Here is a 27,796-nt window from a genome sequence, read left to right as displayed (position 1 = left end):
GTAGGTACGACGGCTAATCAAAATGGTACTTACTTGCGCTTATCCGGATTGTTCAAACCGACTTAAAACTAAAAGATTACGTTCTCTCGCGCGAACTCATTCAGGAGTGGTGACTTTCCACGTATTCCCAACTTCTGAACCTGCTCGCCTGAAGTTATGGTTGATTGCTCTTCGGCTGGATATCAACTCACCCATTAACGTAAACTACGCCAGAGCGCATACACACCTCATGCACCGGATGCCGTGCGCGAGCCCAAAGACAGTTGGACATAGTGGTGTATTAGAGGTAAAAAATTATATAAATACTGTTTGGTTTCTGGCACAAACCGATCGTTTCGTGTCTTAGGACATCAATGTGTCGTCACGAGCCGCAGGGTTTAATTTGGATTTGTCTGTGCATGTTTTTTTTACTCTCATAGATTTTGTTACCATTGTCATGCATTATACGACTGATAGACTGCAACGGCTGGAGTTAAAAATCATAATTTGTGTTCTACTGAAGAAACAAAGTCACCTACATCTTGGATGCCCTGGGGGTAAGCAGATAAACATCACATTTTCATTTTTGGGTGAACTATCCCTTTAAGGAGACAGGAAAGCCATCCCGTCATTGTTGAAGGTATAGATCACCCAAAAATGAAGATTTGTCGTCATTTACTCACTCTCATGATGTCCAAACCCATATGACTTCCTTTATTCCGTAAAACATGAAAGGAGATATTTAGCAGAATGTTCATGCTGCTGCTTTTCCATTCGAATGCATATGATAAACCGCAGCTGGAATTACGACACATTCTTGCAATTAAAATTCTGATATTTCCTAAATTAGGAGTGTTATGAATTATTTTTTATTCAAACATTTCTTAAGAATGTGTTTGTCTTTTTTCTTAAGACTGTTTTAAAAACGTTTTTCAATTCCTCAAAACAATATTATTAAAATTCATTGTAAAGTTGGGATAGCTTCCAACTTGTCTAAAATTCCCAAAGGCAAAGTGTTTAATGAATTTATTGGGTTATTTGAATTAAACATTGCAACGTAAGACTAGCTACATATAATGCATATTACTATTATTAGAGATGCGCATTTATGATGTAAACAATGGTCGGTCAGGATTATGTGTGACGAGACTTTGCTGAATTTGAACTCTACAAAAACTAGACAAATTTTGACAGCTATTTAAAATACACAATGCATTAAAAATGATTATGATTATAATGGAAATATGAAGGCAGTGCAAAAAAAAAAAAAACAGTAACGTTTTAACTTTATCGGTGAGTAACATCATACAAAACTTTATCTTAAGGCATTCCGTAACTTCTCTCTTAAGAAAGTTTTCATAAATCCAGCCCTATAAAGCTTAAAAACAATCCAAAAACATAAAAATGGCCTAAACAATTTTTAAATAAAGATGGCCTTTTTTCAACTTGTTCAACAAACACCACCATACAATTTAAAATCAGTAATTTTCTTAAAAAGATTATTAAGAAACTTAGACTTTATCTTAGATTTTGATAAATCCTGCCCTAGAGGCTGTCAAGCTCCAAAACAATCCATTAAAGTATCATAAGTGTCCAATGTGAGTATCGGCACTATATTTCAAGTTTTCTGGGGCCTCATTTATAAAATGTGCATATGCACAGATTTGATCTTAGTGTGTGCGTACGGTAAAATCCATGGCAACGTTCATATTTATAAAAACGGTCTTTGACGTGGAAAAGTACTTACTGCCACGTCAGGGTCTGAGCAGCCGTACGCACTTTTCCTTGTGGCAAAGTCTGAGTACTGCAGCTATCTGAACATCTAAGCTGCAATAATAATAAAAGCGGTGTACGTGCAAGCACTGAATTCATCATAAACAACAAAGATGCAGTGTAAGAGATTAATTGTGCAGTGTACTCAGATTTTTTATTAACAGGAGTTTTTGCGAGATTAAACTGACCTTTTCAGTAGTTTTCTTTATACGCTTTCTGTACACAGTTTGTTCCATGTTTTTTTTTTTAATTATTTTATTTGACGAGAACTTGCGAAGTCCTGCTTTAGCCTACTACTAATGCGTAAAATAGAAGAAAAAAATGCATAAACGCATCTCCGATTGTTTTGTCTGTGTAGCCTATAAGAATAGTCCTATGTCGTGCAATAACCGTTTTTAATATATTCTATTCAATAACATTGTTAACTGTTTTTATTATATTATAACATCTGCTGCTTTGCTTCTGTGAAACTGAATAGAGACATCAGCCTTAAACTTTGTCAGTTATATTTGTATAAAATGCACTATATATTTTTGTGTCCGTACATTAATGGCACATTTGAGCAGCATTAGTAAACTGTGTAAACAAAGAAACGCCAAATCACATGCAGGTTTTTTCAGACCGGAGACCATAATCATGTAATAATTAATTTGATCATGATATGAACATCCAATTTTTCTTTCAATAATGTTTTTAAAGTCTTGCAAGAATTTCGTGATACTAAACTTTTTATTAGTTGTCATAGCAATACTCAGATTTTTTATTAACAGGAGTTTTTGCGAGATTAAACTGACCTTTTCAGTAGTTTTCTTTATACGCTTTCTGTACACAGTTTGTTCCATGTTTTTTTTTTAATTATTTTATTTGACGAGAACTTGCGAAGTCCTGCTTTAGCCTACTACTAATGCGTAAAATAGAAGAAAAAAATGCATAAACGCATCTCCGATTGTTTTGTCTGTGTAGCCTATAAGAATAGTCCTATGTCGTGCAATAACCGTTTTTAATATATTCTATTCAATAACATTGTTAACTGTTTTTATTATATTATAACATCTGCTGCTTTGCTTCTGTGAAACTGAATAGAGACATCAGCCTTAAACTTTGTCAGTTATATTTGTATAAAATGCACTATATATTTTTGTGTCCGTACATTAATGGCACATTTGAGCAGCATTAGTAAACTGTGTAAACAAAGAAACGCCAAATCACATGCAGGTTTTTTGCGTCCCACACGAACCTGTACCTCCGCCAGCAGGACCTCAATTTCAGACTTGTGCTCGTCATTCTCAAGCATAGAAATTCGGATATTGGCGTGTGATCTTTTATATGGTAATGATATTAATTAGGGGGCGTTTACAAGGCGGAGATCTGACACCAGTCAGCTGTGCACAATTTCAAGATCATTTGCGATTTATAAATGTCACATCTGGAAGAGAGGCGCACGCACGTGTTTTTGTGCGCACGTTCATTTTCTCTGAATCGCACTTACGCACTTTTGAGAAATTATCTTAGAACAAATTTAGGACGGTTTATACGCAACATTTTATAAATGAGGCCCCTGAAGTCAATGTATTTGTATGAGAAAGAGACCCAAGTTGAAGTTATTAACTGATAATCCTTAAAATCTAATTTGCACTTACGTATATTCAAACTTGTCACATACATGTTGCCCCAGTTTGATAAAAGCTATGCTGAGTCCAGCTGATCACAAAAGTCTGGAAAAAACTTCCTGGTTGGAAAAGAGCAGCGTGAACATTCTTCAAAATATCTTATTTTACATTTCAAGTACGGAAGAGTCACACCGGTTTGGAACACCAAGAAAATGATAACAGAAATGTATATTTATTGGGGGAACTATCCCTTTAATAATAAATACACACACACACACACACACACACACACACACACACACACAGCTGCACTATCAATCATCAAAACAGCTGGTAGGACATAAGGACACCAAACTCGGACAGAAGAGCGTAAAGAAGAAAAAGAGTGTAGAACTCAAGGGAACATGGCAGAAACACTTTAGTTTGCATCAAATTTGAAGTCAAATTACATCTTTGTAAGCAAAAATATCTCGACTCCCAACAAAAGTTTTTAGCAGCTTGTCAAGATGTAATTTGAGACCAACCCACTACCTCTTAAACTAAAGTGTTGAAGAGCACAGGTTGTGGTAACACTTCTTTTTGAAAGGCACTACATACTGACTTCATAGCATTGTAATATGCAACATCTATATTTACAGACAAAATTAGCACTCAATAGCACTAATATACAGCGATTGAACTATATGGTAAGTTTTGGATTGATCTATATGGTAATGTTGCGTAAATTAGTTGACGCAGTGCCTTTCAGCTAAAGTGCTACAATAATCAGGCATGTTGTTTAGAAGAGGGCGGATAAGGAGGGCCACCAAGCAGGCACCGTCACTCAGAAAGGGCTGCCGCCACGGGTGTGTGTGGCAGCTGGGGTTGCAGGCAGGGAAGCAGCAGCATCTGTCACACATACACACCCTCAGGGTTCAGGCTGGACACCAGGGGGTGCTGCAGGTTGCGCGGGTGACCCAGGAACTGCTTGGCAGTGGGACGTGGGGGCGAATCTGTGAGAAATATGGAGCAAAATATACATCAACAACAACATAAGTCCATATAAACACAAATATCTGTACTAGCCATATAATAAGCATATAGTATTTTTTCAGTATGCATGAAATAAAATGCAGTATACAACCAGAAATCACTACAAGGTATATTGTATCCCACAATGCCATGCACTTTCTATTTCCAGTGTAAGAAATGAGCTGAGATGTTTAGCATCTCCTTCCCAAAAATGAAAATGATATCATTAATTACTCACCCTCATGTCTTTCCAAACCGTAAGACCTTAAGACTGGAAATAAATATGCATAAACAAACATAGTGCGGTCATGTGATAAAGTGCGACAATTTAGCATTGTATACTGCATACTGGCAGTATATACTGTGTACTGACTACTACTTAAAAATGGCATGTGAAACATTATGTGTTATGCAAGTATAAACATTTGAAACAGTAGTATGCTATAATGTCACTTCACCTCTTCACGTTAAATGTTTCCTCTAAATTTAGCAAACATCATCCAGTTATCAAGTGATTATTGTTCATTTTTAGTGCAGTTTTGCTTTAAAAATCTTAAAATGTGCAGGTTATACTGTAGCATACTACTAGAAATAGTAAGAGTAGTATGGTAGCATGCTGTTTTAAAGTCTACCATTATAAACCTGCATGATCATATGTTTGCAGTTCATTTTTTTACATTAAAAATGGAGGGTCAAGTCTAGCACATTGCATTGTGGGATACAGTATACCTCTGAGTGTATTCTGTATACTGCACATTATAGCAAATGTAGTAAATCATTTGGTTATTTGAAGTATACTGAAAATGTGTGAGTATGTGTAACCCTAGCCTTAACACTATGGTACCACACAAAATAGAACTAGTTGGCAGAACACAGAATATACTGTGTAGAATGCAGTAAACATTATGCTAGTATTCCATTATTCATTTATTTTTCTCTATTCAGTTAGGTATGTTCCTGCAGTAGATTTAGTGCGTGTTTGTTTGTGCGGGGGGGTGAAGCCATACCACTGTCTTTGTGTTTGTCAAGCTGCTGTTGTTGAGTCGGGTCCAGTTGCTCTGGGTGTTCATTGAGGTCTGTGGGGGGTTGAGTATGAGTAGGCAGGGCTCCAGCCTGCTGGATAAACTGTTGTAAATTGCACTGTCTCAGCTCCTTATTCAACTCCTCCACGTCCTCCTGCTTAGCCTAGACACAGAGAGAACAGACAATCACAAACAGCCTGCATACTAGAATAAAAAACAGTTTAATTATGAATACGAATGATTAAACACTCTACTTTTTTGCATTGTAGTATGTGGCCAACAACTTACTATTGTATACGTTTTAGAATATATTTGTATTTAGAAATTTTAGCAGCAATGCTTTAATTAGTACCTTTAAACACTCCCTGTAAAACTTTAATTGTGTGTGTTGTCTGAATACAACATAACCAACAATTTCATATCTTTTTGTTTTCTTCTTTGGTGTAATTCCGTCAGTAGTCGCAAGATGGCACCATGTTTTAACAGCAACAACAGCCAAGGCAGTAAGTCGGATTTGTTCTCTATGGGTACCTTTGACACCTTTCTGGCTGTAGGTTTAATTTGTTTAACAAGACAAGCCAAATTCAAATACAGACAAGTCAATGGTAACCACAAAGTATGTGACTCAAGTAATCACCTGAGTTGCAATTTGAAAACTATGATAATTCACAATGCTTTGTTGAAGGATGAAGATCAGCCTAATTTGCATGCATGACTTGTCTAAACGGAGTAGATTATTATTATGTAAGACCGGGTTAGTCATGGTTGATTTCCTTGTTTTCTGGAAGAACACATAAAGGAAGACTTTTGAGTGGCACTGTGGTATAAAATAGTATAGATCAGTTTCACAGACTTGCAAGTCTTTGATTTAAGTCACTGGAATACTGAAATATTGAAATGCTGTTATAAAACTGAGGCTGGTGCATAATTATGTACTATTCATGCATGCCCAGCAGGAAAAGAAACTTGCTCAATAGGTATACGCCTTTATTTTGTCCTTTCAAGGCATAAAATGCACAGGAAATAAAAGAAGTTTATACGTGTCCAAATAAAAACATTTGTTTCTGTGCACAAAAAAGGCAGAATTCACAAGTTCTGAGTGTGAAATACTTTTAAAAGATGGGTTCCTTTGTTCGCTTCCAAATTTTCAGTTCATTGATCATGCACCTCCGCAGAGGGGACCGTAATACCCTCCAACATTTGCAGCCAACAGCTACAAGCCTCTCTCCAGAGCCACGCCCTCTCTGCTTACCTTCAGCAGAGTCTCCGCCCTCCCCAAAGCCTTCTCAAGCTCTAAAAGCTCTGCCTCCAATTCCTCCCCCTGCTTTTGTCGACTTTGAAGATCTGCCTCGACTACCCCCAAAGAGTCTTTTGAATTGGACTGGGCGGGCAACTTGTCCGCCTGTAGCATTTCTCTCTGAATGTCCTCCTCAAGCTGCATGGCGCGAGTGTTGAATTCGTGCAACTTTTGCCCGCAATCATCCAGTTTAGCATGCAGCTCTCCTAACCGCCGCTTCATCTCACGCTCCCTTTCAGTCTCTATCCTTAGTTCCTCCTCCCAGAACTCCTCGTCCACCAACTCTTGCTGGTTCCTCCACAGGGTCTTCTCCAAAACATCCATCTCTGCCTGCAGGGGTGACTCCTCAGCAGACGACTCTTCCCAAGTCTCGCATTCCTTGTCCATATCCAACAGCTGGGACTCGAGGGCATGTAGCTGCTCCCGCTGCTGGAGAAGATGCCGGAGCACCTCCTCTTTAGATGGACCCGGAAGGTACTGCGCGTGTGGAACTGGGGACGCCCTCTGTTCAGGAGAGGGTGTTTTACGGGAGTCCTTAGTTTTCACACGGGGAGAACTGGAGGGGCCCAAGTTGAAGGTGAAAGATTTCTTCGGCAAACCCCGTTTGGGTTCTGATGTGGAAGGCTTGGAGTATGGGAGGGTGCGGCTGTGCAGACTTTGCTCTTCACTGCTACTGGGACCGGTCCGCCGCAGGAAGAACTGCACCTCGCTGCTGTGTTGTCCCAGTTTGGCCAGGGATTCCAGTGGGCGCTCATTGGCCAGTAGTTGGCGCTCGGTGTCCCTCAGTCTCTGAATGAGAACATAACGACCCGTCTGGCCTGAAGAGAACACAGGGGTAGTTAGAGTCCAAAAATGTGTTGTACCTTATTTGTATTCTTATTACATGGACAATCCCCATGGATCTAGGGGAACTGAAATCAAAGGGCTCATGGACCACCACTTTGTGGGCCTCTAACCTACAACCTACTGGTTACTAGCCCAGATCTTTAAACAACTAACCCAATGTTCCTCAAATCTGACCCTGGAGGGCCACTGCCTTGCAGAGTTTAACTTGAACCCTTATCAAGCTTACGTTCCTGTAATTTTTTAGTAACTGTGAAGACCCTGATAAGCTTGCTTAGGGGTTTTTGATTAGGTTTAGAGTTAAAGTGCCCCTATTATGCTATTTTGAATATTGCCTTTCATGCAGTGTGTAATGTAGCTGTATGTGAAAGCAAACGATCTGCAAAGTTAAACGAGAAATGAAGTTATTGTCTCCCAAAAGAAAGAATCGACTCAGAAAAGTGTAAATGAGTCATTAGTAATCCCACTTCTGTGACGACTACAAGTCGTAATGCGTGCCTATGTTCTATGCTGGCCGGCCGCAAACAACTTGACCCAACCTCAAACTCATAATTTAAATGATGACTGCTGCTCTAATCTTGGGGAGTTTATTGCGGGATTCACTTGAATGATGGCTCAGTACCCAGTTTATTTAAACCAGCTGGCTCCACTGAATCACAAACTGTATGAAAAATAATAAATGTTTATATTTTATTTTGAGCATTCAAAATACGCAACCATGGCAATGTACGTATCATTTCCGACACGCACTGTACGCAGTAGACCAATCACAACAGACTGGGCCATCTGACCAATCAGAGCAGAGTAGGCTCACAGAAAGAAGGGGTTTAGAGAGACTGAAACTTAGAACTGCTTTAATTAATCATTTGAGAATAATTGGAAAATTAGGTGAAATTAAATTCATATTTTGAGAAAACAAGTGTTGTTTAATCTTGCATGCATGTCAACCTATTGTAGGAGACTCCCAAAACAATATTAGGAACCTTAAAAATTGCATAATAGGGGCACTTTAAACTCTGCAAAGCAGTGTCCCTCCAGGGTCGGATTTAAAAAAACCATGGTTTAACCTCACCTCCTAAAGTTCCTTCTCAGAGGTACTTACCAATGGCTTGGGCGAGTGCAATGACTACGTCCTGACATGATGTCTCTTCTGACAAGCCGCAAACCACTCGTACAACTCCATCCACCCAAACTTTCAGCTCCATCAGAGACACTGAACACAGATCAGCTTACATCAGCAATGCATGGTAATGTCTGGATTCTGAAATGACAAAAGAGCAGTAGTGACAAGTTAATGCAAAATTGTCTTCACAGATTACATAGAGCGAAAAGTGAGGACAATCAAAAACCCCTCATCATTTTCAGTTACACTTACATGTCTGATTCTAAATGCTATGGTACAAGTCTACAAGATGCAATATAGTGGCTGAAGACATCCATGTGACAGACATATGCATAGAATTGTTAACCAAACATTTTACAGGAATCCCCAGTCCCAACTTTTAAGTACTCAAGTACTTAGTTAAAAATCATCTATGGAGTTGATTTGAGATCTTGAGTAGACAAAATGACCAAACTGCCCATCTAAACTCATCAAATAAGGAAAAAGAAAACTTCAGCTATTTTCTACTTTAGTTGTTTCTACCTGATTGCCCAAACCCTGCAGGATTTTCAGCCATGAGACATGAAATTGTGATTGAACATCAGGACCAGTGGGTAAGCAAATTTCACCAGTTATTATTAGCAGGAGGTTGATGGACTCATAGCTCTGCTCCAATTAAATGCACTGCTGGCTCTCTTCAAAGGCGTTTTGGCAGATGGATGCTTAAGGGAACAGACAGGCAGAATGTAGTTGTTCAGAGACGGCATGTGCTTGCATGTGTGTCTGACTCCACTTTGAAGCCCCACAGCAGGAACCGATAGCGCTGCTAACGTAAGGTGTACTATCCGAATGTTTCAGCCATGCAGATACTGAATTAACCGCTGTTTGTGAGATTATTATAAGCGAAACATGTTGGTTCTGTGCACTTTGACTGTTGAATATTACACCCTTTGTGAGGAAATTCTATGGTAAAGTCTGCCGCATTAACTTATGAAAACATTTAATAGCAGTACTAAGCTACCAAGCAGACCATTTAGCAGCTGCCAAATACCAAGTGATGGATGCTCTATCTTCAGACCTTAAAGTCATGTTTAAAAGAGAATGGAGAAAATTAAAGTGAGAGGAGCAGCATTTTCTCCAAGTACATGCCAGGGTCATATTTTGCCCTACATTTTTTAATGCATTTTCAAAGGAAAAATGCCACAATGGCATTTGTTTTCTTTATAAATTGTCATTATTGTAATGTAAATATATATATTTCTGCATGCAAAACATCTTCAAAAACATCTTTTCTAATTTTGATTTGGGGTGAAAGACATTTTCATAACATTCACCCAACTATTTTTAACATCAAGAAAGAGAATAAAGCGTGAGATGTACATTTCTGAAAGCAGCCACTAGGCGTTTGAGCCATCTAAATAAAGAAACCAACTCTGAAGCATTCTTCCTCCCCATTCCCATCCATACTGAAACGGAGGAATGCTACCTTGTTGGCCCACGTGCAGCAGAGAGCGGAGAGTAAAACAAATCTTCTTTTGTCTCCCGTACCTCTAACAGGCTCAATCTTACTAAATCAAGTCCGTGGCCTCAGGGTACACTTCTCAACGCAGACCGCGGTTACCATGTCAACAAAGCACTAGACGTGAAAGACGAATCGCAGAGGAATCAACAGGTGCCAGACGCATTGGGCTAGTCGGACAGTTTGGACTTAAAGGGTTAGTTCACTCAAAAATTAGCCCACAAATTACCCTCAAGTCATCCTAGGTGTATATGACTTTCTTCTTTCAGACGAATCCAGTCAGAGTTTTATAAAAAATTGTCTTTGATCTTTCAAGCTGTTTAATGCCACTCAGTGGGTGTTGCATGCATCAGTCCAAAAGAAGTGAAATAATAAGTGCCCATCCATAAAAAAAATGTCTCGCACTGCTCCGGGGGGTAGGGGGGTGGGGAGGTGGGTTGTGAACAAAGGCCTCCTGTAGCGAATCGATGCATTTTTGTAAGAAAAATATCCATATTCAAAAGGTAATAATCACTTTAATGTAGCTTGCGCCAACAGTTGGACACGGAAGCAGCTCCGGGCGGATGACGTATGAGTGCAGCGTTGTGCTTTTTTTTTTTTTTTTTGTAGAAGCATTTTTTTTACATTTTAACTAGCACTTCATGACTACACCATGTTATGTACGAGAAGCTGCAAAAGACACAGGCGCAAGTGGAATGTACAAAACATGGTGGCATTCATTTTTGAGTAAATATAATGGCTGATATATTGCGTCACCAAAAATTATTGAGGTCATGTACATATATTGCACGATAAGTCGATATATTGATTATTGCGACATGCCTACTTATATCGAAATCCTCCGACATTCTTCTTTACAATTCCTCGTTTTGTACTTCTAATAAGTGACCGTTGTTTTGATCTCTCCCCTGGGCTTCCACGTTCATCACTTCTGAGTGGCGCATGCGCAAAGCTGCACTCATACGTCATCCATCCAGAGCTAGGACTGTTGGCGCAAGCTACATTAAAGTGATTATTAAGTTTTGAATATGGATATTTTTCTTACAAAAACGTATTGATTCGCTACAGGAGGCCTTTGTTCACCCCCCGGAGCCATGTGAGATACTTTTATTTTTATGGATGGGTGCTTTTTATTCAACTTCTTTTGGACTGATGCATGCAACACCCACTGAGTTGCATTAAACAGCTTGAAAGATCAAAGACAATTTTTAATATAACTCCGACTGGATTCGTCTGAAAGACGAAAGTCATATACACCTAGGATGACTTGAGGGTGAATAATTTGTGGGCTAATTTAAATTTTTGGGTGAACTAACCCTTTAAGTTCACTGCATTCATGTTAGAACAAAAAAAATACACATTTTGGCATTGTGACTTGACTTGAGATTAGGGTGGATAGCCGCCACACGCTTGGATCCATTAACTTCCATCTCTCACATACAATCACTTGCACATGTCCAGACCCACTGCTTCAGAAATGCAGACCCACCCCATACACATCTATAACTTCCCTTTCTCCTCCCTTCTGAGCGCGTCCTCCGAAAGCTATGATTACTGGAATTATCCCATTCCTCTCTTTCATCATCCTCTATGTTTTGCAGGCTGTTGAGAATACGTCCTGAGGAACAAGCACACTGTTATTGTGCCGCATGGTGCTCTCTCTTAACATTAGCAGATGTTATTAGCCAGTTGTTCTTATCGAAACCACTACTGTGCACTATTATCATTAATAAGTCATTGTAAATGTATTAGATAGCAAGAGGAGTGAGCCTCTACAGACGGATAGAGAAGTTTCACACGAGCACAAACACACATCTGTAGAATGTAGCATGTAAATGTCATCTTGCCCCTCAAGGGAATAGAGACACTCTCAAGTCATATACACCTAGGATGACTTGAGGGTGAATAATTTGTGGGCTAATTTTAATTTTTGGGTGAACTAACCCTTTAAGTTCACTGCATTCATGTTAGAACAAAAAAATACACATTTTGGCATTGTGACTTGACTTGAGATTAGGGTGGAGAGCCGCCACACGCTTGGATCCATTAACTTCCATCTCTCACATACAATCACTTGCACATGTCCAGACCCACTGCTTCAGAAATGCAGACCCACCCCATACACATCTATAACTTCCCTTTCTCCTCCCTTCTGAGCGCGTCCTCCGAAAGCTATGATTACTGGAATTATCCCATTCCTCTCTCTCATCATCCTCTTTGTGTTTTGCGGGCTGTTGGGAATATGTCCTGAGGAACAAGCGCACCATTATTGTGCCGCGTGGTGCTTTCTCTTAACACTAGCAGATGCTATTAGCCAGTTTTTTATTATTTATTGAAACTACTACTGTGCAATGTTGCCATTAATAAATCATTGCAAATGTATTGATAGTAAGAAGAGTGAACCTCTAGAGACAGACCGAAGTTTCACACGAGCACAAACACACATCTGTAGAATGTAGCATGTAAATGTCATCTTGCCCCTCAAGGGAAGAGAGACACACTCTCTGTTTGCAGTTCTGCTGTTTAATACACAAGTGTAAAAGTGCAAATAATTAATGAGGCAACGCTGACATTACACTTGATGACTATGTCTATTGCTTAATCTATTGAAGTACTAAACTTGAATGATACCTTAAACTGTGCAAATCTGCTAATATTTTCCAAATGGGGTGGACGATATGACCAAAAGCTTAAATCCAGGATATGAGTAATTTTATTTCACGGTAACAATATATATCTTGATATAGTTGTTTTTGCTTTAAATAAGGTCTTTATGATATAAAAATGTTTGACAACAGTTCTTGTCACCAGTGTCAGTATCACAAAAAACAAATACTAGTCTAAATTGAAGAAAAAAAAAACCTTGAGCTTACTGAAGACAAGTAAACAGTCAGTGATTAAATAAGAAACTAATAAGCAATAGGACAAAAAACTACAGTAGAACAAATAAATAAGGAATGCTACATATATTGTAGAAAGTAATTAAATGTATAAAAGCACTGCATATTGTTCACTGTGTAAATTAAATATATTATTAAAGTTACAAGTGTGATTTAGTCAAGAGCAATGAGAGATTTTCTCTCTTTTGACAGGAGAAACATTAGACTGCTGCCACTTTATTATGCTGATAATACAATTTGTAAGGAAAAATGCATTAAATAGCGAAGTATTTCTTTCTGGGGAAACTTTTTTAAAGGAAAACATACACACACACTTGCTAAATGAAGGTGGATTTTCTAAAATGGATAAAAAAAAATTAAAATAAAAAACTTTTATTAACGAGCTGCAGTTTTATTACATCACGCGCTGGCACAGATGCAGTATATTAACGCCACGTGTCATCACTTTTTCACAGCGCGCATCACTCAAACTCATCAAAAGTCAACTTTTTCAAGAATGCACTTCCAGCAGCCATGATAAACTGTTGGCGGTTAAAGTTTTCTGTGCACAATTTGATTTGACGAAAGTCACAAGACCTATTACTATCTCTCTCTATCCAATCATGTTGATAAAAATACAATTAAAATAAGCATGTAACGACCACAAACGGAGGAAAATAGCGGAGTAAAATTACCGATACATCACTTAAAATGTACTCAAGTAAAAGTACACGATTTTTAAATTACTCAAAAAAGTACAATTACTGATAAAAACTACTTAATTACTGTAATGTGAGTATTTGTAATTCGTTACTTGACACCCCTGTGTGTGTGTAACCCGCGAGAGACAATAGTCGAAAATCTCTACCGGTTAACAATTTTTTACCAGTTAATCATGTCTAACGGTATATCGTCCACCCCTTTTTTCCTTTTTTGCCCAGATTTGTTTTTTGCCTGGAAGATGAAACACCCCAGCAACTATCCAGAACACCATCAACCACATTACCACATTACCAAAACCATATAGCAACACTATCAAATAACCCACAACAACAGCTTTAGCAATGTTCAACTAACAACATCACAACTGTCTATGAAGACATAACTCCGTAGCTAAACTAACAAATGCCTAGCAACACCCTAGCAAACACCTAGCTTGGTAATCGTCCAAATATTAGCCACAATATAGCAACTCAGAAGGTCGAAAATATTCCTCATATGTAAAATTATTTGAAAAGCTCATTATTGATAGTTTTTGTTTCGTCTTCACAATATAGGCTAAATCAAATCCATTTCTATAAGCAAACATCTTGGCATCTAAGCAATGGCATATCTTGTCAAATGTCAGTCTGAGACATTTTACGGCTCACTTGCCATAGCAACATTACACGTGTTTAATACAATATTAACCCACAAAATAGGCCACTGTTGCCTATCACATGCAGTACAGACACTGTTTTCTGTTGCAGCTGTTGAGGTGTATATTTCCCATGGTGCATGTCATCTTCAGCCCCCTTATAGACACAACAACGGCTCTTTCTTAAAAATACCTTAGTGAGAACACATCTGTGTCCTACTCTGCCACAAACACATGGCCAAACATGTCTAATTTTCTGCAGCTTTAACAAACGCTCTCTGTCAGCTGTAGTGTGGCTCTGATTGAATGTTTCCTCAGCAGATGATCACTGAATGAATGCGGTGCAGAGAAAGCATAGGGATTGTGTCTGGTGGGTGTGTGGAGAGAATTATTACTGTCTCTACACATTATAAATCAAATGGTGATTTATTTGGATGGCATCTCCACCCCGCAGCAGCGATGCATCAGCAAGATTTCTGGCTAAGGATGTTTCATATATAAAATAACACAAATAAAGGGTGGGTTAAAATGAGAGCCCATTTCTCTCCAAAACGGTGCCAGTTTGAGCGTTTTGCAATAAAGAAATAAGAATAACTAAACTTGATCATTTATGCTACAGTTTTAACATAAATGCACATTGTTCTAGAAGGATGGCATCATGCCATACCCTTCACACATTTACTCGAATTGTTATGCTGATAATACAATTTGTAAGGAAAAATGCATTAAATAGCGAAGTATTTCTTTCTGGGGAAACTTTTTTAAAGGAAAACATACACACACACTTGCTAAATGAAGGTGGATTTTCTAAAATGGATAAAAAAAAATTAAAATAAAAAACTTTTATTAACGAGCTGCAGTTTTATTACATCACGCGCTGGCACAGATGCAGTATATTAACGCCACGTGTCATCACTTTTTCACAGCGCGCATCACTCAAACTCATCAAAAGTCAACAAGTTCCACAAGCAACAACGACTTACCCAAGTGACTGCAGTAGAACACACGCGAGAGAGAGACGAGGCAGCGCAGATCTCGTGTCTCATAAGTGAGTGGGAATTTACCGAACGTGGCACTTGCGTGAGTTAACAGTGTATGCTTGAAGAATGCACTTCCAGCAGCCATGATAAACTGTTGGCGGTTAAAGTTTTCTGTGCACAATTTGATTTGACGAAAGTCACAAGACCTATTACTATCTCTCTCTATCCAATCATGTTGATAAAAATACAATTAAAATAAGCATGTAACGACCACAAACGGAGGAAAATAGCGGAGTAAAATTACCGATACATCACTTAAAATGTACTCAAGTAAAAGTACACGATTTTTAAATTACTCAAAAAAGTACAATTACTGATAAAAACTACTTAATTACTGTAATGTGAGTATTTGTAATTCGTTACTTGACACCCCTGTGTGTGTGTAACCCGCGAGAGACAATAGTCGAAAATCTCTACCGGTTAACAATTTTTTACCAGTTAATCATGTCTAACGGTATATCGTCCACCCCTTTTTTGCCAAACCATCCAGATTTGTTTTTTGCCTGGAAGATGAAACACCCCAGCAACTATCCAGAACACCATCAACCACATTACCAGAAACCCAAAACCATATAGCAACACTATCAAATAACCCACAACAACAGCTTTAGCAATGTTCAACTAACAACATCACAACTGTCTATGAAGACATAACTCCGTAGCTAAACTAACAAATGCCTAGCAACACCCTAGCAAACACCTAGCTTGGTAATCGTCCAAATATTAGCCACAATATAGCAACTCAGAAGGTCGAAAATATTCCTCATATGTAAAATTATTTGAAAAGCTCATTATTGATAGTTTTTGTTTCGTCTTCACAATATAGGCTAAATCAAATCCATTTCTATAAGCAAACATCTTGGCATCTAAGCAATGGCATATCTTGTCAAATGTCAGTCTGAGACATTTTACGGCTCACTTGCCATAGCAACATTACACGTGTTTAATACAATATTAACCCACAAAATAGGCCACTGTTGCCTATCACATGCAGTACAGACACTGTTTTCTGTTGCAGCTGTTGAGGTGTATATTTCCCATGGTGCATGTCATCTTCAGCCCCCTTATAGACACAACAACGGCTCTTTCTTAAAAATACCTTAGTGAGAACACATCTGTGTCCTACTCTGCCACAAACACATGGCCAAACATGTCTAATTTTCTGCAGCTTTAACAAACGCTCTCTGTCAGCTGTAGTGTGGCTCTGATTGAATGTTTCCTCAGCAGATGATCACTGAATGAATGCGGTGCAGAGAAAGCATAGGGATTGTGTCTGGTGGGTGTGTGGAGAGAATTATTACTGTCTCTACACATTATAAATCAAATGGTGATTTATTTGGATGGCATCTCCACCCCGCAGCAGCGATGCATCAGCAAGATTTCTGGCTAAGGATGTTTCATATATAAAATAACACAAATAAAGGGTCAAACCAATCCAAAGCATAGACACTAAACAAGGTCCGATAGATAGCCGATCCAAGACAAATAGTACCCTGTCAGGAATCTGACCATGTTTAGGTTATCTTTTTTGTCAATGTGCATGGGCACTCATGGGCATGTCCCAACTTTTGACCAATGACAATGCTCTCTTAGAGTATGTTACTCCCCCAACACCATCTGTAACTGACTAGCAATAACAAGTAGCTAATAATATTTCATAGATGTGATGTAAACTAAATGGCTAATGTTATAAGCCAAATTCCTGTTTCAGGGAAATATGTCAACGATGAAAGGAAAAATGTGCTTGTTACACCATATAATTGGGGTTTTAATTGTAAAACCTCAAGTATACTTAAGTTTTGACGCAAACGCTTAGCATATGTGTACAGCTGAATGCATAGCCTTTCAACGTATACTTTATTTGATATTGTGCACAAACACAGGCGCTCAACACAGCGTTTGTGCTATTTCTCTCCAGATGTCATCATGACCAATACATTTCTTTGTACGCATTAAAATTAGAGTTGTGTATTTCTCGTTACCCCTTTACACAATCACTTGTCAATGTGGGCGCGTTTATTGTTGTTGCGTCTCCAGTAGTTTGTTGTGGTTTCATTCGTTTCTTTTTCAACTGTGAAATAATGGTGGCACCAGTGCTACCATCTTGTGGACAAACGAATTAGCGCAAAAACATTCAAGGTGCATGTGCAAGCCGAGCATACGGACATGCTAATAGGAAAATATCAACAATGAAAGGAAAACTGTGATTATAAAGCCATTTAATTGGGTCTTTACAGTAAAGCCTGCAGTATATATTTTTGATGCAAATGCTTAGCATATGCATAGCTGAACACATAGCCTTTCAAAGTATAGGCTACTTAATTTGATAATGTGTGGAAACAAGTGCTCAAAACATGCGCACTACAAAGTTTCATCCTTGTCCAGTGTTTGTGCTATTTCTCTCCAGACATTATGACAGATAAATGTCTTTGTACGAGTTTTTAAGAGTTGCGCCTAACTCTTAAACCCATCACACAATCGTTCTCCAATGCTGGTGCCTTTATTGTTGCATCTAAGTAGTTTGTTGTTGTTCCATCTCAGTTACTTTTTCGACTGAAAAATGGTGGTGCCAGTGCTGCCACCTTGTGGACAAACTAATTAATGCAATTAACACTACAAAGTTTCATCCTTGTCTGGAGATAAATACTGCAAACATTGGACATGTCAATGTCTTTGTACGCATTTTTAAAGTTTTGTGTATCTCTGAACCCCCTCACACAATTGTTCTCCAATGCTGTTCTCCCATTTATTGTTGCATCTAAGTAGTTTGTTGTTGCATCTTCTTGGTCTGCTTACTTCCTCTTCGTCGTTAGGTATCAATGTGTGCTTGGCAAGACCGTTTTGTGCTTGAGTGCCACCAAGTCGTGTTTTACTGTAACTTCAGCATCTCCAGGTACGTGAATAAAAGCGGCAATCTCATTGGTCAGCCAGTTTTTAACGCGGCGCGTCAAACCAAAAAAACGAGCCCGAGGCGTTTTTAAAAAAAAATGCCGCTTTTACGCCTCGCGTTTTGCATGTTGGTGTGCACACTCCCATTGGCGCCCTTTGTTTAGTAACAAGGCATTAAACGTCGGCGATAATCGCGCACGATATTCGTCTTGGTGTGAACAAGCCTTTATATTAAAAACAGTCTTTGATCTTCCGAGCTGTTTAATGGCAGTCAGCGGGTGTTGCAGTTCATCAATCCAAAAGAAGTGAAATAAAGCGCATCCATCCAAAATAAAAAAGTGCCTCACACGGTTGCGGGGGGTGAACAAAAATTTGCCTGTAGCGAATCAATGCATTTTTGTAAGAAAAATAACCATATTTAAAACTTAATAATCAATTAAATCTAGCTTGCGCTCACTGTTGTACACGGAAGCAGCTCCGGGAGGATGACGTAAGACGTCGGTGTTGTGCATGCGCCGCTCAGAAGTGGCGAACGCGGAAACGCAGCGGAGAGATCAAAACAAAACAACGGTCACGAATTAGAAGTACAAAACGAGGATTTGTAAAGAAGAATGTCAGAGGATTTCGATATAAGGAGTATCTGTTTACTGACATTACTAAACAGCCATGCCAATTTTAGCCCGTGTATGCGTCGTCTTTACAGCCAGACCGTCTCTGTTCTCCAAATTTGCTTGCGTGCAGCATGAGACTTCAGGTTCATGAGTTATTTAATATTCTTTGACATGCCTGCTTTGCTAAATTTAAAACCGTGTTCCGCACTTTTTATAATGTTGCATTCTGTTCCAAATTTATCGAAATTATGAATATCAAAGCCTGAGGTGTTAAAGACAGATCGCCAACAAAGGAAGTCCTGAGGCATTGGCCTATTTTCAATGCAAGACAGAACAGGTGCACCTACTGTGAGTGGCTAGGCCTATATTAAAACAAGAGCAAACTCCCTTGTGGTCAGACTGTATAGAAGTGGATGTGCACAAACTGTACATCCACCATCAAATTCCTTTTGAAGAGAAACTTCTTGAAGTCAACATGAATTCAAAGTTGACCCAGTTTAGCTTAAAATATTGTGGTTTCAATGGGCATGATTCAATGAAGCATGTTATTCCAAATAAAAAAGTTTGTCTTTGTAATCTTTAAGTGATTACATTTTACTATGGATTTGGATGGTTGACTTGTCAACTAGTAACTCATCAGCTAGAGGCGAGTGTGCTCTTTTTTCTGGTAGTTCTATTTATCTTAAGAATTTTTGTACTTTTGTAATTTTTGTATTATTAAATGTAATTTCAATATTTTTTTTAAATATACTCTGTGTTTTATACTCAACTATCTAGTCATTTAATGAGGCTAACCAACTAGTCAGTTAGAAGTAGTCAGTTAGAAATACTTCATATTTTATATTTAGCCATGTAGTCATTTGATGAGGTTAAAGGGATACCCCACCCCAAAATTAACATTTTGTCAGTCATGTTTCAAACCCGAAAAAGGTTCGTTCGTCTCCGGAACACAATTTAAGATATTTTGGATGAAAACCGGGAGGCTTGTGACTGTCACATTGACTGCCAAGTAAATAACACTGTCAAGGTCCAGAAAAGTATGAAAAGCATCGTCAGAATAGTCCATCTGCCATTAGTGGTTCAATCTGAATTTAATAAAGCAACGAGAATATTTTTTGTATTAACGACTTATATAACGACTTTATTCAACAATTTGTCTCCTCTGTGTCTCTCCGCATCACCGTAGAACCATTTTGGAGAATATCCACTGAACGCAAGCAGCGTACGCTCTTCTGTGTCAGTCAAGGATACGTTTTCTACATGTATTTACGCTTTGATTTGAATGAAACCAGCGCATCCGTGCAGCCCGGCTGACACAGAAGAGCATACACTGCTTGCGTTCAGTAGTTATTCTCCAAAATGTAGCTACCGGAATGCGGAGAGACACAGAGGAGACGAATAGTTGAATAAAGTCGTTCATTTTGTATTCTACAAAAAGTATTCTCGTCGCTTCATAACGTTACGGTTGAACCACTGATGCCCTCCCAGTTTTCATCCAAAATATCTTACATTTTGTTCAGAAGACGAACGAAGCTTTTACGGGTTTGGAACGACATGGGGGTAAGTGATTAATGACATAATTTTCATTTTGCGGCGGAGTAACTCTTTAAATGATCTATTAATTTCTTTTTTTAATTCAAAACAATAAATATTCGATGCTCAATAATCTCCAATAGGCTTTATATTGTATTTCATATTAATTTTGTAAGTTAGAATATGAAGCTTATCTTTTGTATAAATTAAGCATAGCGTTAATTCTGGCAGTTACGCTTTGATTTGAATGAAACCAGCGCATCCGTGCAGCCCGGCTGACACAGAAGAGCATACACTGCTTGCGTTCAGTAGTTATTCTCCAAAATGTAGCTACCGGAATGCGGAGAGACACAGAGGAGACGAATAGTTGAATGTAGTCGTTCATTTTGTTTTCTTCGCGTACAAAAAGTATTCTCGTCGCTTCATAACGTTACGGTTGAACCACTGATGCCCTCCCAGTTTTCATCCAAAATATCTTAAATTTTGTTCAGAAGACGAACGAAGCTTTTACGGGTTTGGAACGACATGGGGGTAAGTGATTAATGACATAATTTTCATTTTGCGGCGGAGTAACTCTTTAAATGATCTATTAATTTCTTTTTTTAATTCAAAACAATAAATATTCGATGCTCAATAATCTCCAATAGGCTTTATATTGTATTTCATATTAATTTTGTAAGTTAGAATATGAAGCTTATCTTTTGTATAAATTAAGCATAGCGTTAATTCTGGCAGGTCACGTTAGTCAAGCTCGCATCAGCTGACTCTCAGCTGATCCCCATCTACCTATGGGAATACGACCTATCTAAGCATTCATATACAAGGTCCCTCAGTATTATCAGCAGTTTTCGCATTGCTCAATAGCTAATTACCCTCCTCCATCCCCAGCTCCTCCTCTGTCAGTCAGGATTCAGCCTTCTGATTCTCCTTTGAATCAGACTAATTCTAAAATGTGTACATAACATTATTGAACTTTAACAATATCTGCAATACATTTATGTTGGTTCTGTTCTGTTTACCCTGTTCTGTTTAAGATTCCTGATGCAATCTTAAGGCCCCAAGATCTTGCTGAAGTTGGTTGATGAGAAAGAGCTAGTTTGAGTCAGAGTCACTTGATGAATGAAAAGGACTAGGCCGGAGCCTGGCACGAGCTTTGGTATCCTGGAGCGTTTCTCACATCTTCATCTTTGTGAAATTTGTCTCAATACGCTGCACAATATAACTTTCAAAACAGATCTAGGCCTACTCAGCTCTTAAATTCTGCCAAAAAATTCGGTCAAAAATCAAATTAAACTGTGAAATTTGTTTCAATATCCAATCGTCTTTAAGAAGGTCACTGAAAAAGTGGGCAGCCGCTGTTGGGTTCGCTCATGGCGTATTTGGTAACGCATTAAACTGCCAGGCAATGGCTGGTCTACTTATGCAGTCAAGTAGTGGCACAGATGGGAACTTTGGGGCAACGACTCAAAGCAACAGTGGCAAACAGCTTGTGGTTTCCAAGTGAGGATATTTATATGGGTGAAGGCCGCCGAAGCATAGCGAACTCACTCTCATTATGTGAGCCTTGCTAAATAATTACTCAGACAGCCTTGGGACATGGAAAGCGTCAACACTCTTGCCAGTCTCCTTGATGCATCTTGCAGAAAGACAATGTCTATGCCAGTGTCCCAGACCAGACAAGCGTTTAAATTAGCATGCGTGTGAATCCGAGTACCACAGGAGATTGATTTTTCAGTCAAGACATGGGAACCGAGGATGAAACAAAGTTACAACTCAGAGGATTGAAATCTAAGCTCTTTTAGATTATCAAAGATTATCAAACAACTGAGTTTTGTGTGAAAAGCTGTAAAGGGTGTCAGGATGAGACATGAGAAAATGAGACCGACTAAACCTTTCTCAGAGCTGTGATTGTGCAGAATAAAATTCACAGCAAATGCTGAGATGAGGAAGAAAATAGAAGCATCGCCGCCTGCAAAAACATTAAGACTGTGCTTTGCTAAAAATAACATTTGTCTTGCAAATTGACACTGTGAGATTTAAAAAATGTTTCAGACTGGAGCGAGGAACCAGACAACTGAATCTGAGGATATCTAATATCCAACATTTACAATAAAATCTATTCAAATTCTAGTTTAAAATACATATGACAAGTTCTTGGAAATTAACATTTCTGTATTCTGTTAAGTTTCATATCGTTTAAATTTAGACTACAAATTAGTCTAATAACATATTTTCCGTTCATCTTGAATATTGTACACATTAGTCATGACTTTCAAAAAAGTGATTTAAATATATTTAAGACAAAAAAAATATTCTTACAGATGTCATAAATGATTAATTCATAAATATCACTTTATGATATTTAGTTTATTGGAAGGGGTTGTACAATTACAACCTGAACTAACCTTACTTTATCATACAAAGTTAAAACTATCTGATATTTTAAGAGATTTGACACCTGAATGTGTTCAGGGATCCTATGATATAATTTCCTGTTTTTTCTTCAAGTTTCTGCATGATGGTTGCACCAAATGACTTTGGCAGACAATTTTTTTACCACCTTTTTTATGCTTCCCAAAAATATCAAAATTGGTTTTGATTCTGAAATTATAAGAAAAACACATTCATCATAAGAGGTGTATGTATAAATTGTATTTTTGTTTTATGTATCTCTGAATAAATTGTAAACAGCCACTCAAAAAAGCATGCCATGTCTTTGACTTGCACACATTTCAACTCAAAAGACAAAATTTTGCGTGTCCTTGCAGATTTTCACAGATGATAGTTGCTTTGAAGATGTTGTGTGTTGGGTAAGCAGACAGTCTGTTTATGGTTGTTATGCTTTTTCCATTTCTTGCTCGCATCAGACAAGAGCTGCCGTATGAGTCAATGTCAAACAAACACCTTTCACTTCCTCCATCGAGTACGGCGGAGATGATGCATATCTAAAAAGCATTTAAATCTCATGCTAATTTTTTCTAGGATTGCCCAAACACACAAAACCAAGGGAAGGTTGACAGCTACAGACTCTTCCATAACTTGTTTGCATTTTGGATGCAGTTGGTGCATATTTTCTGTATGCCGTTCAATAACCACTAAAGCAGCAGCTATTGGACTCTCTATTGGACATAAAGTTCATAATTCATAAAAATTAAAGAGAACATTGTCAGACACAGTACGCCAACATTCTACTTGCATTAAGAAAGCTTTCCATATTGAAGTTTCAGCTGCCATTTCTAAAATGTAATGTTTGGAAACAAACATTTTGTTTGTTGGGTTTGATTTGTCTAGAAACTCTGACCTTGACCACAAATCAAAGGCTTTTTATCGTGTTATCCGGGAATCTTCACACTTTTGAACATATTTTTACACCTTCCTGAGTGTCAATGGGGTGTGAAAGGCAGAAGCTCACACGTCATGAGAGGTTACATAGACGCAGAGATCTAGAAAGATCCCGAGATAACGACAGAGAGAAACAGAGAGGTTTTTATTGAATGCTGACAAGGGAAGGATTTGCATATAAGGTGAAGCACAGGAGCGTTCACAAACCCTAATGAAAGCTTGTGTGTGTTTCTCCACATTGATCTAGAGAACTCAGTGAAGCTTTAGTGGTCAACACAAGAGTCAATGCACCTCACTCTGTGCATCACTTTCCAGTAAAAGACCATGATGTCTTGCCTACTACTATAAGATATGAGTGAATCGAACAAAGCTGAAAACATACCATAAGACAGTTTTCAACTAAAATTTAAAACCATATGCGTTTTGGCCATTCATTTACATGACAACAATGTTTTGGGGGGCCTCAAAATGATATCATTATTGTCTCTGTGCAAAGTACAAAAACGCAGATTTGTGTAGTGCTTCTTTATAAAGTGACATCTACTGGCCTGACATGCAAAATACAGTGCTTTTAGCCGTTTTCGCAGATCTGTGTGAACGCAAAAGTTTTTTTTGATTAACGCAAAGGAAAGTTTCCGTTTTTTGGTACTCTGTTGTTATGTAAATGTACCCTTATAGTCTAAACTAAGCATCCCTGACACTCACTCTCTTATACAATGCAATAGTTCTCAGCACAGTCACTATACTGACTCTCCCCGTGTCCAGTCTCTCTCTCGATCAATGTTTTAGCACCGCACCGCAGTGCGCCTGCATCTCTAATGGACAGCTGTGTTCTCAGACCTGCTGTTTCTCATCAGTAACAGGACGAAGGCTAAACGGAGCCGCCTGACAGTACATCACCCCAGCATTGCCCTGATCAGCTTAACAAGCCAAGTGCTGAAATGTCACTTTAACCAGAGCTGAGCCAAGCGCTTCACGAGATGCCCTGCTGCCTTTGACTCCACGTCACCAGATTTACTTTGATTAGTCATGAATAAACATCACGTGAGCCATATTCCACAAGTGCTGCAACATGCGCCTGAAGTCATAAATGCTTGGGAAGGTTTTATGTTTGGAATAAGATAATGATATTACACCACTCCTAAGAATATACTAACCAGATTTGGTGGCCGTGCTGGACTTTCAAGCATGCAGTCTGGTCATTAGCAGGCCGAATGTGGTTAAACAGACTGACAGGGGAATCTGGTTAGATTAAAAGCAAAAAGCGAGTTCAGAAAAGACTTAGTGGGAAGCAGCCTGTTAAAGAAGCATGATTAATGTCGATCTAAACACATGGGTGCATAATCAAATCCAAGCTCCATGCTATCATCCATTATCCACCACATACGTACCATGTCTCAATTTTCAATGAGAGATGTTTGGAGTCAAAAGGGACTTAAGAATATTTCAAAGAAAAACTCTACACCTTCAAATAATCAAAACTAGAGCGCAATGGGACTAAATGGAGATTAAATGGAGACTTAAGTGTGAGGAAAAACTCGTGCATTTCCCCTCTGGAGTTTCAGAAGAAATCTCAACAATGTCTCAAAATGTGCACAGATTTTACAAGACACCAAAGGTTGCAATTAAAATCTCTCTCTCTCTTGAACAGCTCCTCACGAATGCCAGCACTTCCCTCTCACAGCCACAGCTCTCTCTCTCTCTCTCTCTCTCTCTCTGAACTCTGCTGAAATGGCAAAGCTCCGCCCACATCTCCAGGTAGGAGGAGTGTCTTGTTTTGTTTTCAGCAGTTTCTGTCCCTCACTATCAACACACAGTTTTAGATTGTTTTTATACAAAGCTAATTAGAATTGCTAACTTTGCTAACACAAACCTAATTCTAACAGAAAAGAAATGATTTACTATTGAAAGTACATTATTTGCACACGATATGTTTGAAAATAAACACAACCTACGAAATAAATAAATGAATACAATCATATGAGTCTCAACACCGTCACTCAGATTTTGACTCAAGACACCAGTTTAAAACATCAAACATCTTGTTGTAAACTCATCAAATTCTTCTAAAATTTAAATTTCTTTGTTCTAAACATTCCTTTTATAGTTACTTGATTTGTATACTGTAGCCTATTGTTTCCTTTCTAAAAAGAGGTTTTGAAAAATTAGGAGATATTTAAAGGGGTCATATGATGCTTTTTTAAAGATCATTATTTGGTGTAACAGAATATGTTGACATGAAAACATATGAAATCGCATTCATTATACAAAATGTAATCAGTTTTAAATCTATCTATCTATCTATACTGTAAAAAAAAATCTAAAGTTAAGAAAACAAAAGTTTAAGGCAACCAGCTTCAGGAGATTTTTTTGAGTTTTCTCAACTTGTTTTTGTAGGAGATTTTTGAGTTCTCTCAACTTTTTGTTGAATAAACTGAACACAACAAGTTGAGAAATCTCAAAAATCTCCTGAAGCTGGCTGCCTTAAACTTTTAAGTTTTCTCAGCTTTTGATTTTTGGGTTGACTTGGACATGTTTTCATAGTACTACATACAAAATCCCTTCAAGACACAACAAAATTGCAATAAATGCATAGACTGACTTTTTAAATACAAGTGTACAAATACATTTACGATTACAAAATCTTGTTCAGATAATATTGTTCTGATTCTGAAGAACTGATCTTGCTCTAAATGTGTGTTTGGTGCAAGTGAGCATTAGGAGCTGTGTTTTCAGTCAGCTCTCTGTGAGTGTAACCAGACGCTTGCGATGGAAGTCACATGTTGAGTTCTTCAAACAGATCTGCGTCTCTTTCGGGGGCTCAGAGGAATGTTTTATTGCTCACAGATCGGGAAATTTCATGAAGGTCTCAGTTTTGTTTCGGATGTTTCCACTAACATACTTCAGAAGCAATAAAAATAGACTTAAATCTGCATTTGATCTGGATTTAATCTCACTGCTGTCTAGGAGAATCAGTTAGATCTCGTCTGTGATGCTTTCTTTCTGTTGGTAATATCATTATGTGCTGTTGTTGAAACACTGAAACCGGACCATCAGCTTCCCATAGAAACCAAACAACACAGCAAAAACTCAAATGGACAAACAGCTCCATCACAAAACATGATGGTTATGTGGGTGAATCCATTGAAAACATGTCTGTGTCATATTTCATCACAAAAACAAACAAAATAAATAAATTACATTTTGCATAAAGAAAACCGTTTTTTTCTGACAATTAAGCTCATTTTGCTGATAATTTCTCATTACCTTAATTTGTTCATTTATGATTCTTTATGATTCTCATTATTCATAATGATCTTGCTAGATTCTAAATATCACAATTAGATTTCTAAATTAATGAATAAAATGAATGACTGAATAACCAAATTAACTAATAAATGATTACAGAAAAAAATAAATAAATTACAGACATTAATGAATAAATTAATACAAATAAAGAAATGCAGAACAAAACTGTGGGGAAAAAATGTCATATTGAGTACAATATTTATGTATTATATATACTGTACAAGACAAACAAACAAATAAATGTTTGTTTACATCATCAAAAATCAAATAAACAAAGAATTAACGAAATTAACAAATATATCATCTTTTGTATGTATGTATTACATATTTGGTTATTCATAAAATTAGGCAGTTCAAATACTGATATATAAAAAGCATGATAAAAGCACAATATATAAACATTCCACATAACGTCACATAATATATAATTTTTATCCATTGTGATAATGGAAATTTGGGAAATGTGATTTATTTTTTAGAAAAATTATTTCACAATGTAAACAAGTAAGTAAATAAATAGGCATTATTCATGAAAAACAATGTCCTATTGTGTGTCTTTTGAATGTAACCTATATATAGACATGGTTGTGAAATTCAACCATAGAAACAACAGCTATTAATGTAGATGTAAACATCTTTATTCCTTATTTACTTGTTCTATTTTTATTTTTATTATCTGT

At 37.8% G+C, this 27,796-nt stretch overlaps 1 protein-coding gene across 4 annotated transcripts in view; it reads right to left on the bottom strand.

Annotated features, from left to right (window-relative positions):
- LOC107562831 (ras association domain-containing protein 8-like) overlaps positions 1-27,796 on the bottom strand; it is a 41,196-nt gene that overhangs the window by 2,307 nt on the left and 11,093 nt on the right. For 2 of the 4 annotated variants that reach the window (XM_016247566.1, XM_016247564.1), the window contains exons 2-5: positions 8,638-8,796; positions 6,648-7,510; positions 5,381-5,558; positions 4,268-4,354 (exon numbers count right to left, since the gene is read on the bottom strand). In XM_016247566.1, coding sequence (XP_016103052.1) covers positions 4,268-4,354; positions 5,381-5,558; positions 6,648-7,510; positions 8,638-8,740 — 1,231 coding nt within the window. In that variant the 5' untranslated portion in view covers positions 8,741-8,796. Of the gene's footprint in view, positions 1-4,267; positions 4,355-5,380; positions 5,559-6,647; positions 7,511-8,637; positions 8,797-24,964; positions 25,050-27,796 lie in introns of those variants that run through there. The other 2 variants (XM_016247565.1, XM_016247567.1) reach the window with 2 other exon arrangements.

The sequence above is a fragment of the Sinocyclocheilus grahami genome, unplaced genomic scaffold (assembly GCF_001515645.1).
Source record: "Sinocyclocheilus grahami isolate Dianchi unplaced genomic scaffold, SAMN03320097.WGS_v1.1 scaffold843.1, whole genome shotgun sequence".
Classification (NCBI taxonomy): domain Eukaryota; kingdom Metazoa; phylum Chordata; class Actinopteri; order Cypriniformes; family Cyprinidae; genus Sinocyclocheilus; species Sinocyclocheilus grahami.
The sequence above is the reverse complement of the archived record's forward strand: the minus strand, read 5'-3'. Positions and strand labels throughout refer to the sequence as shown.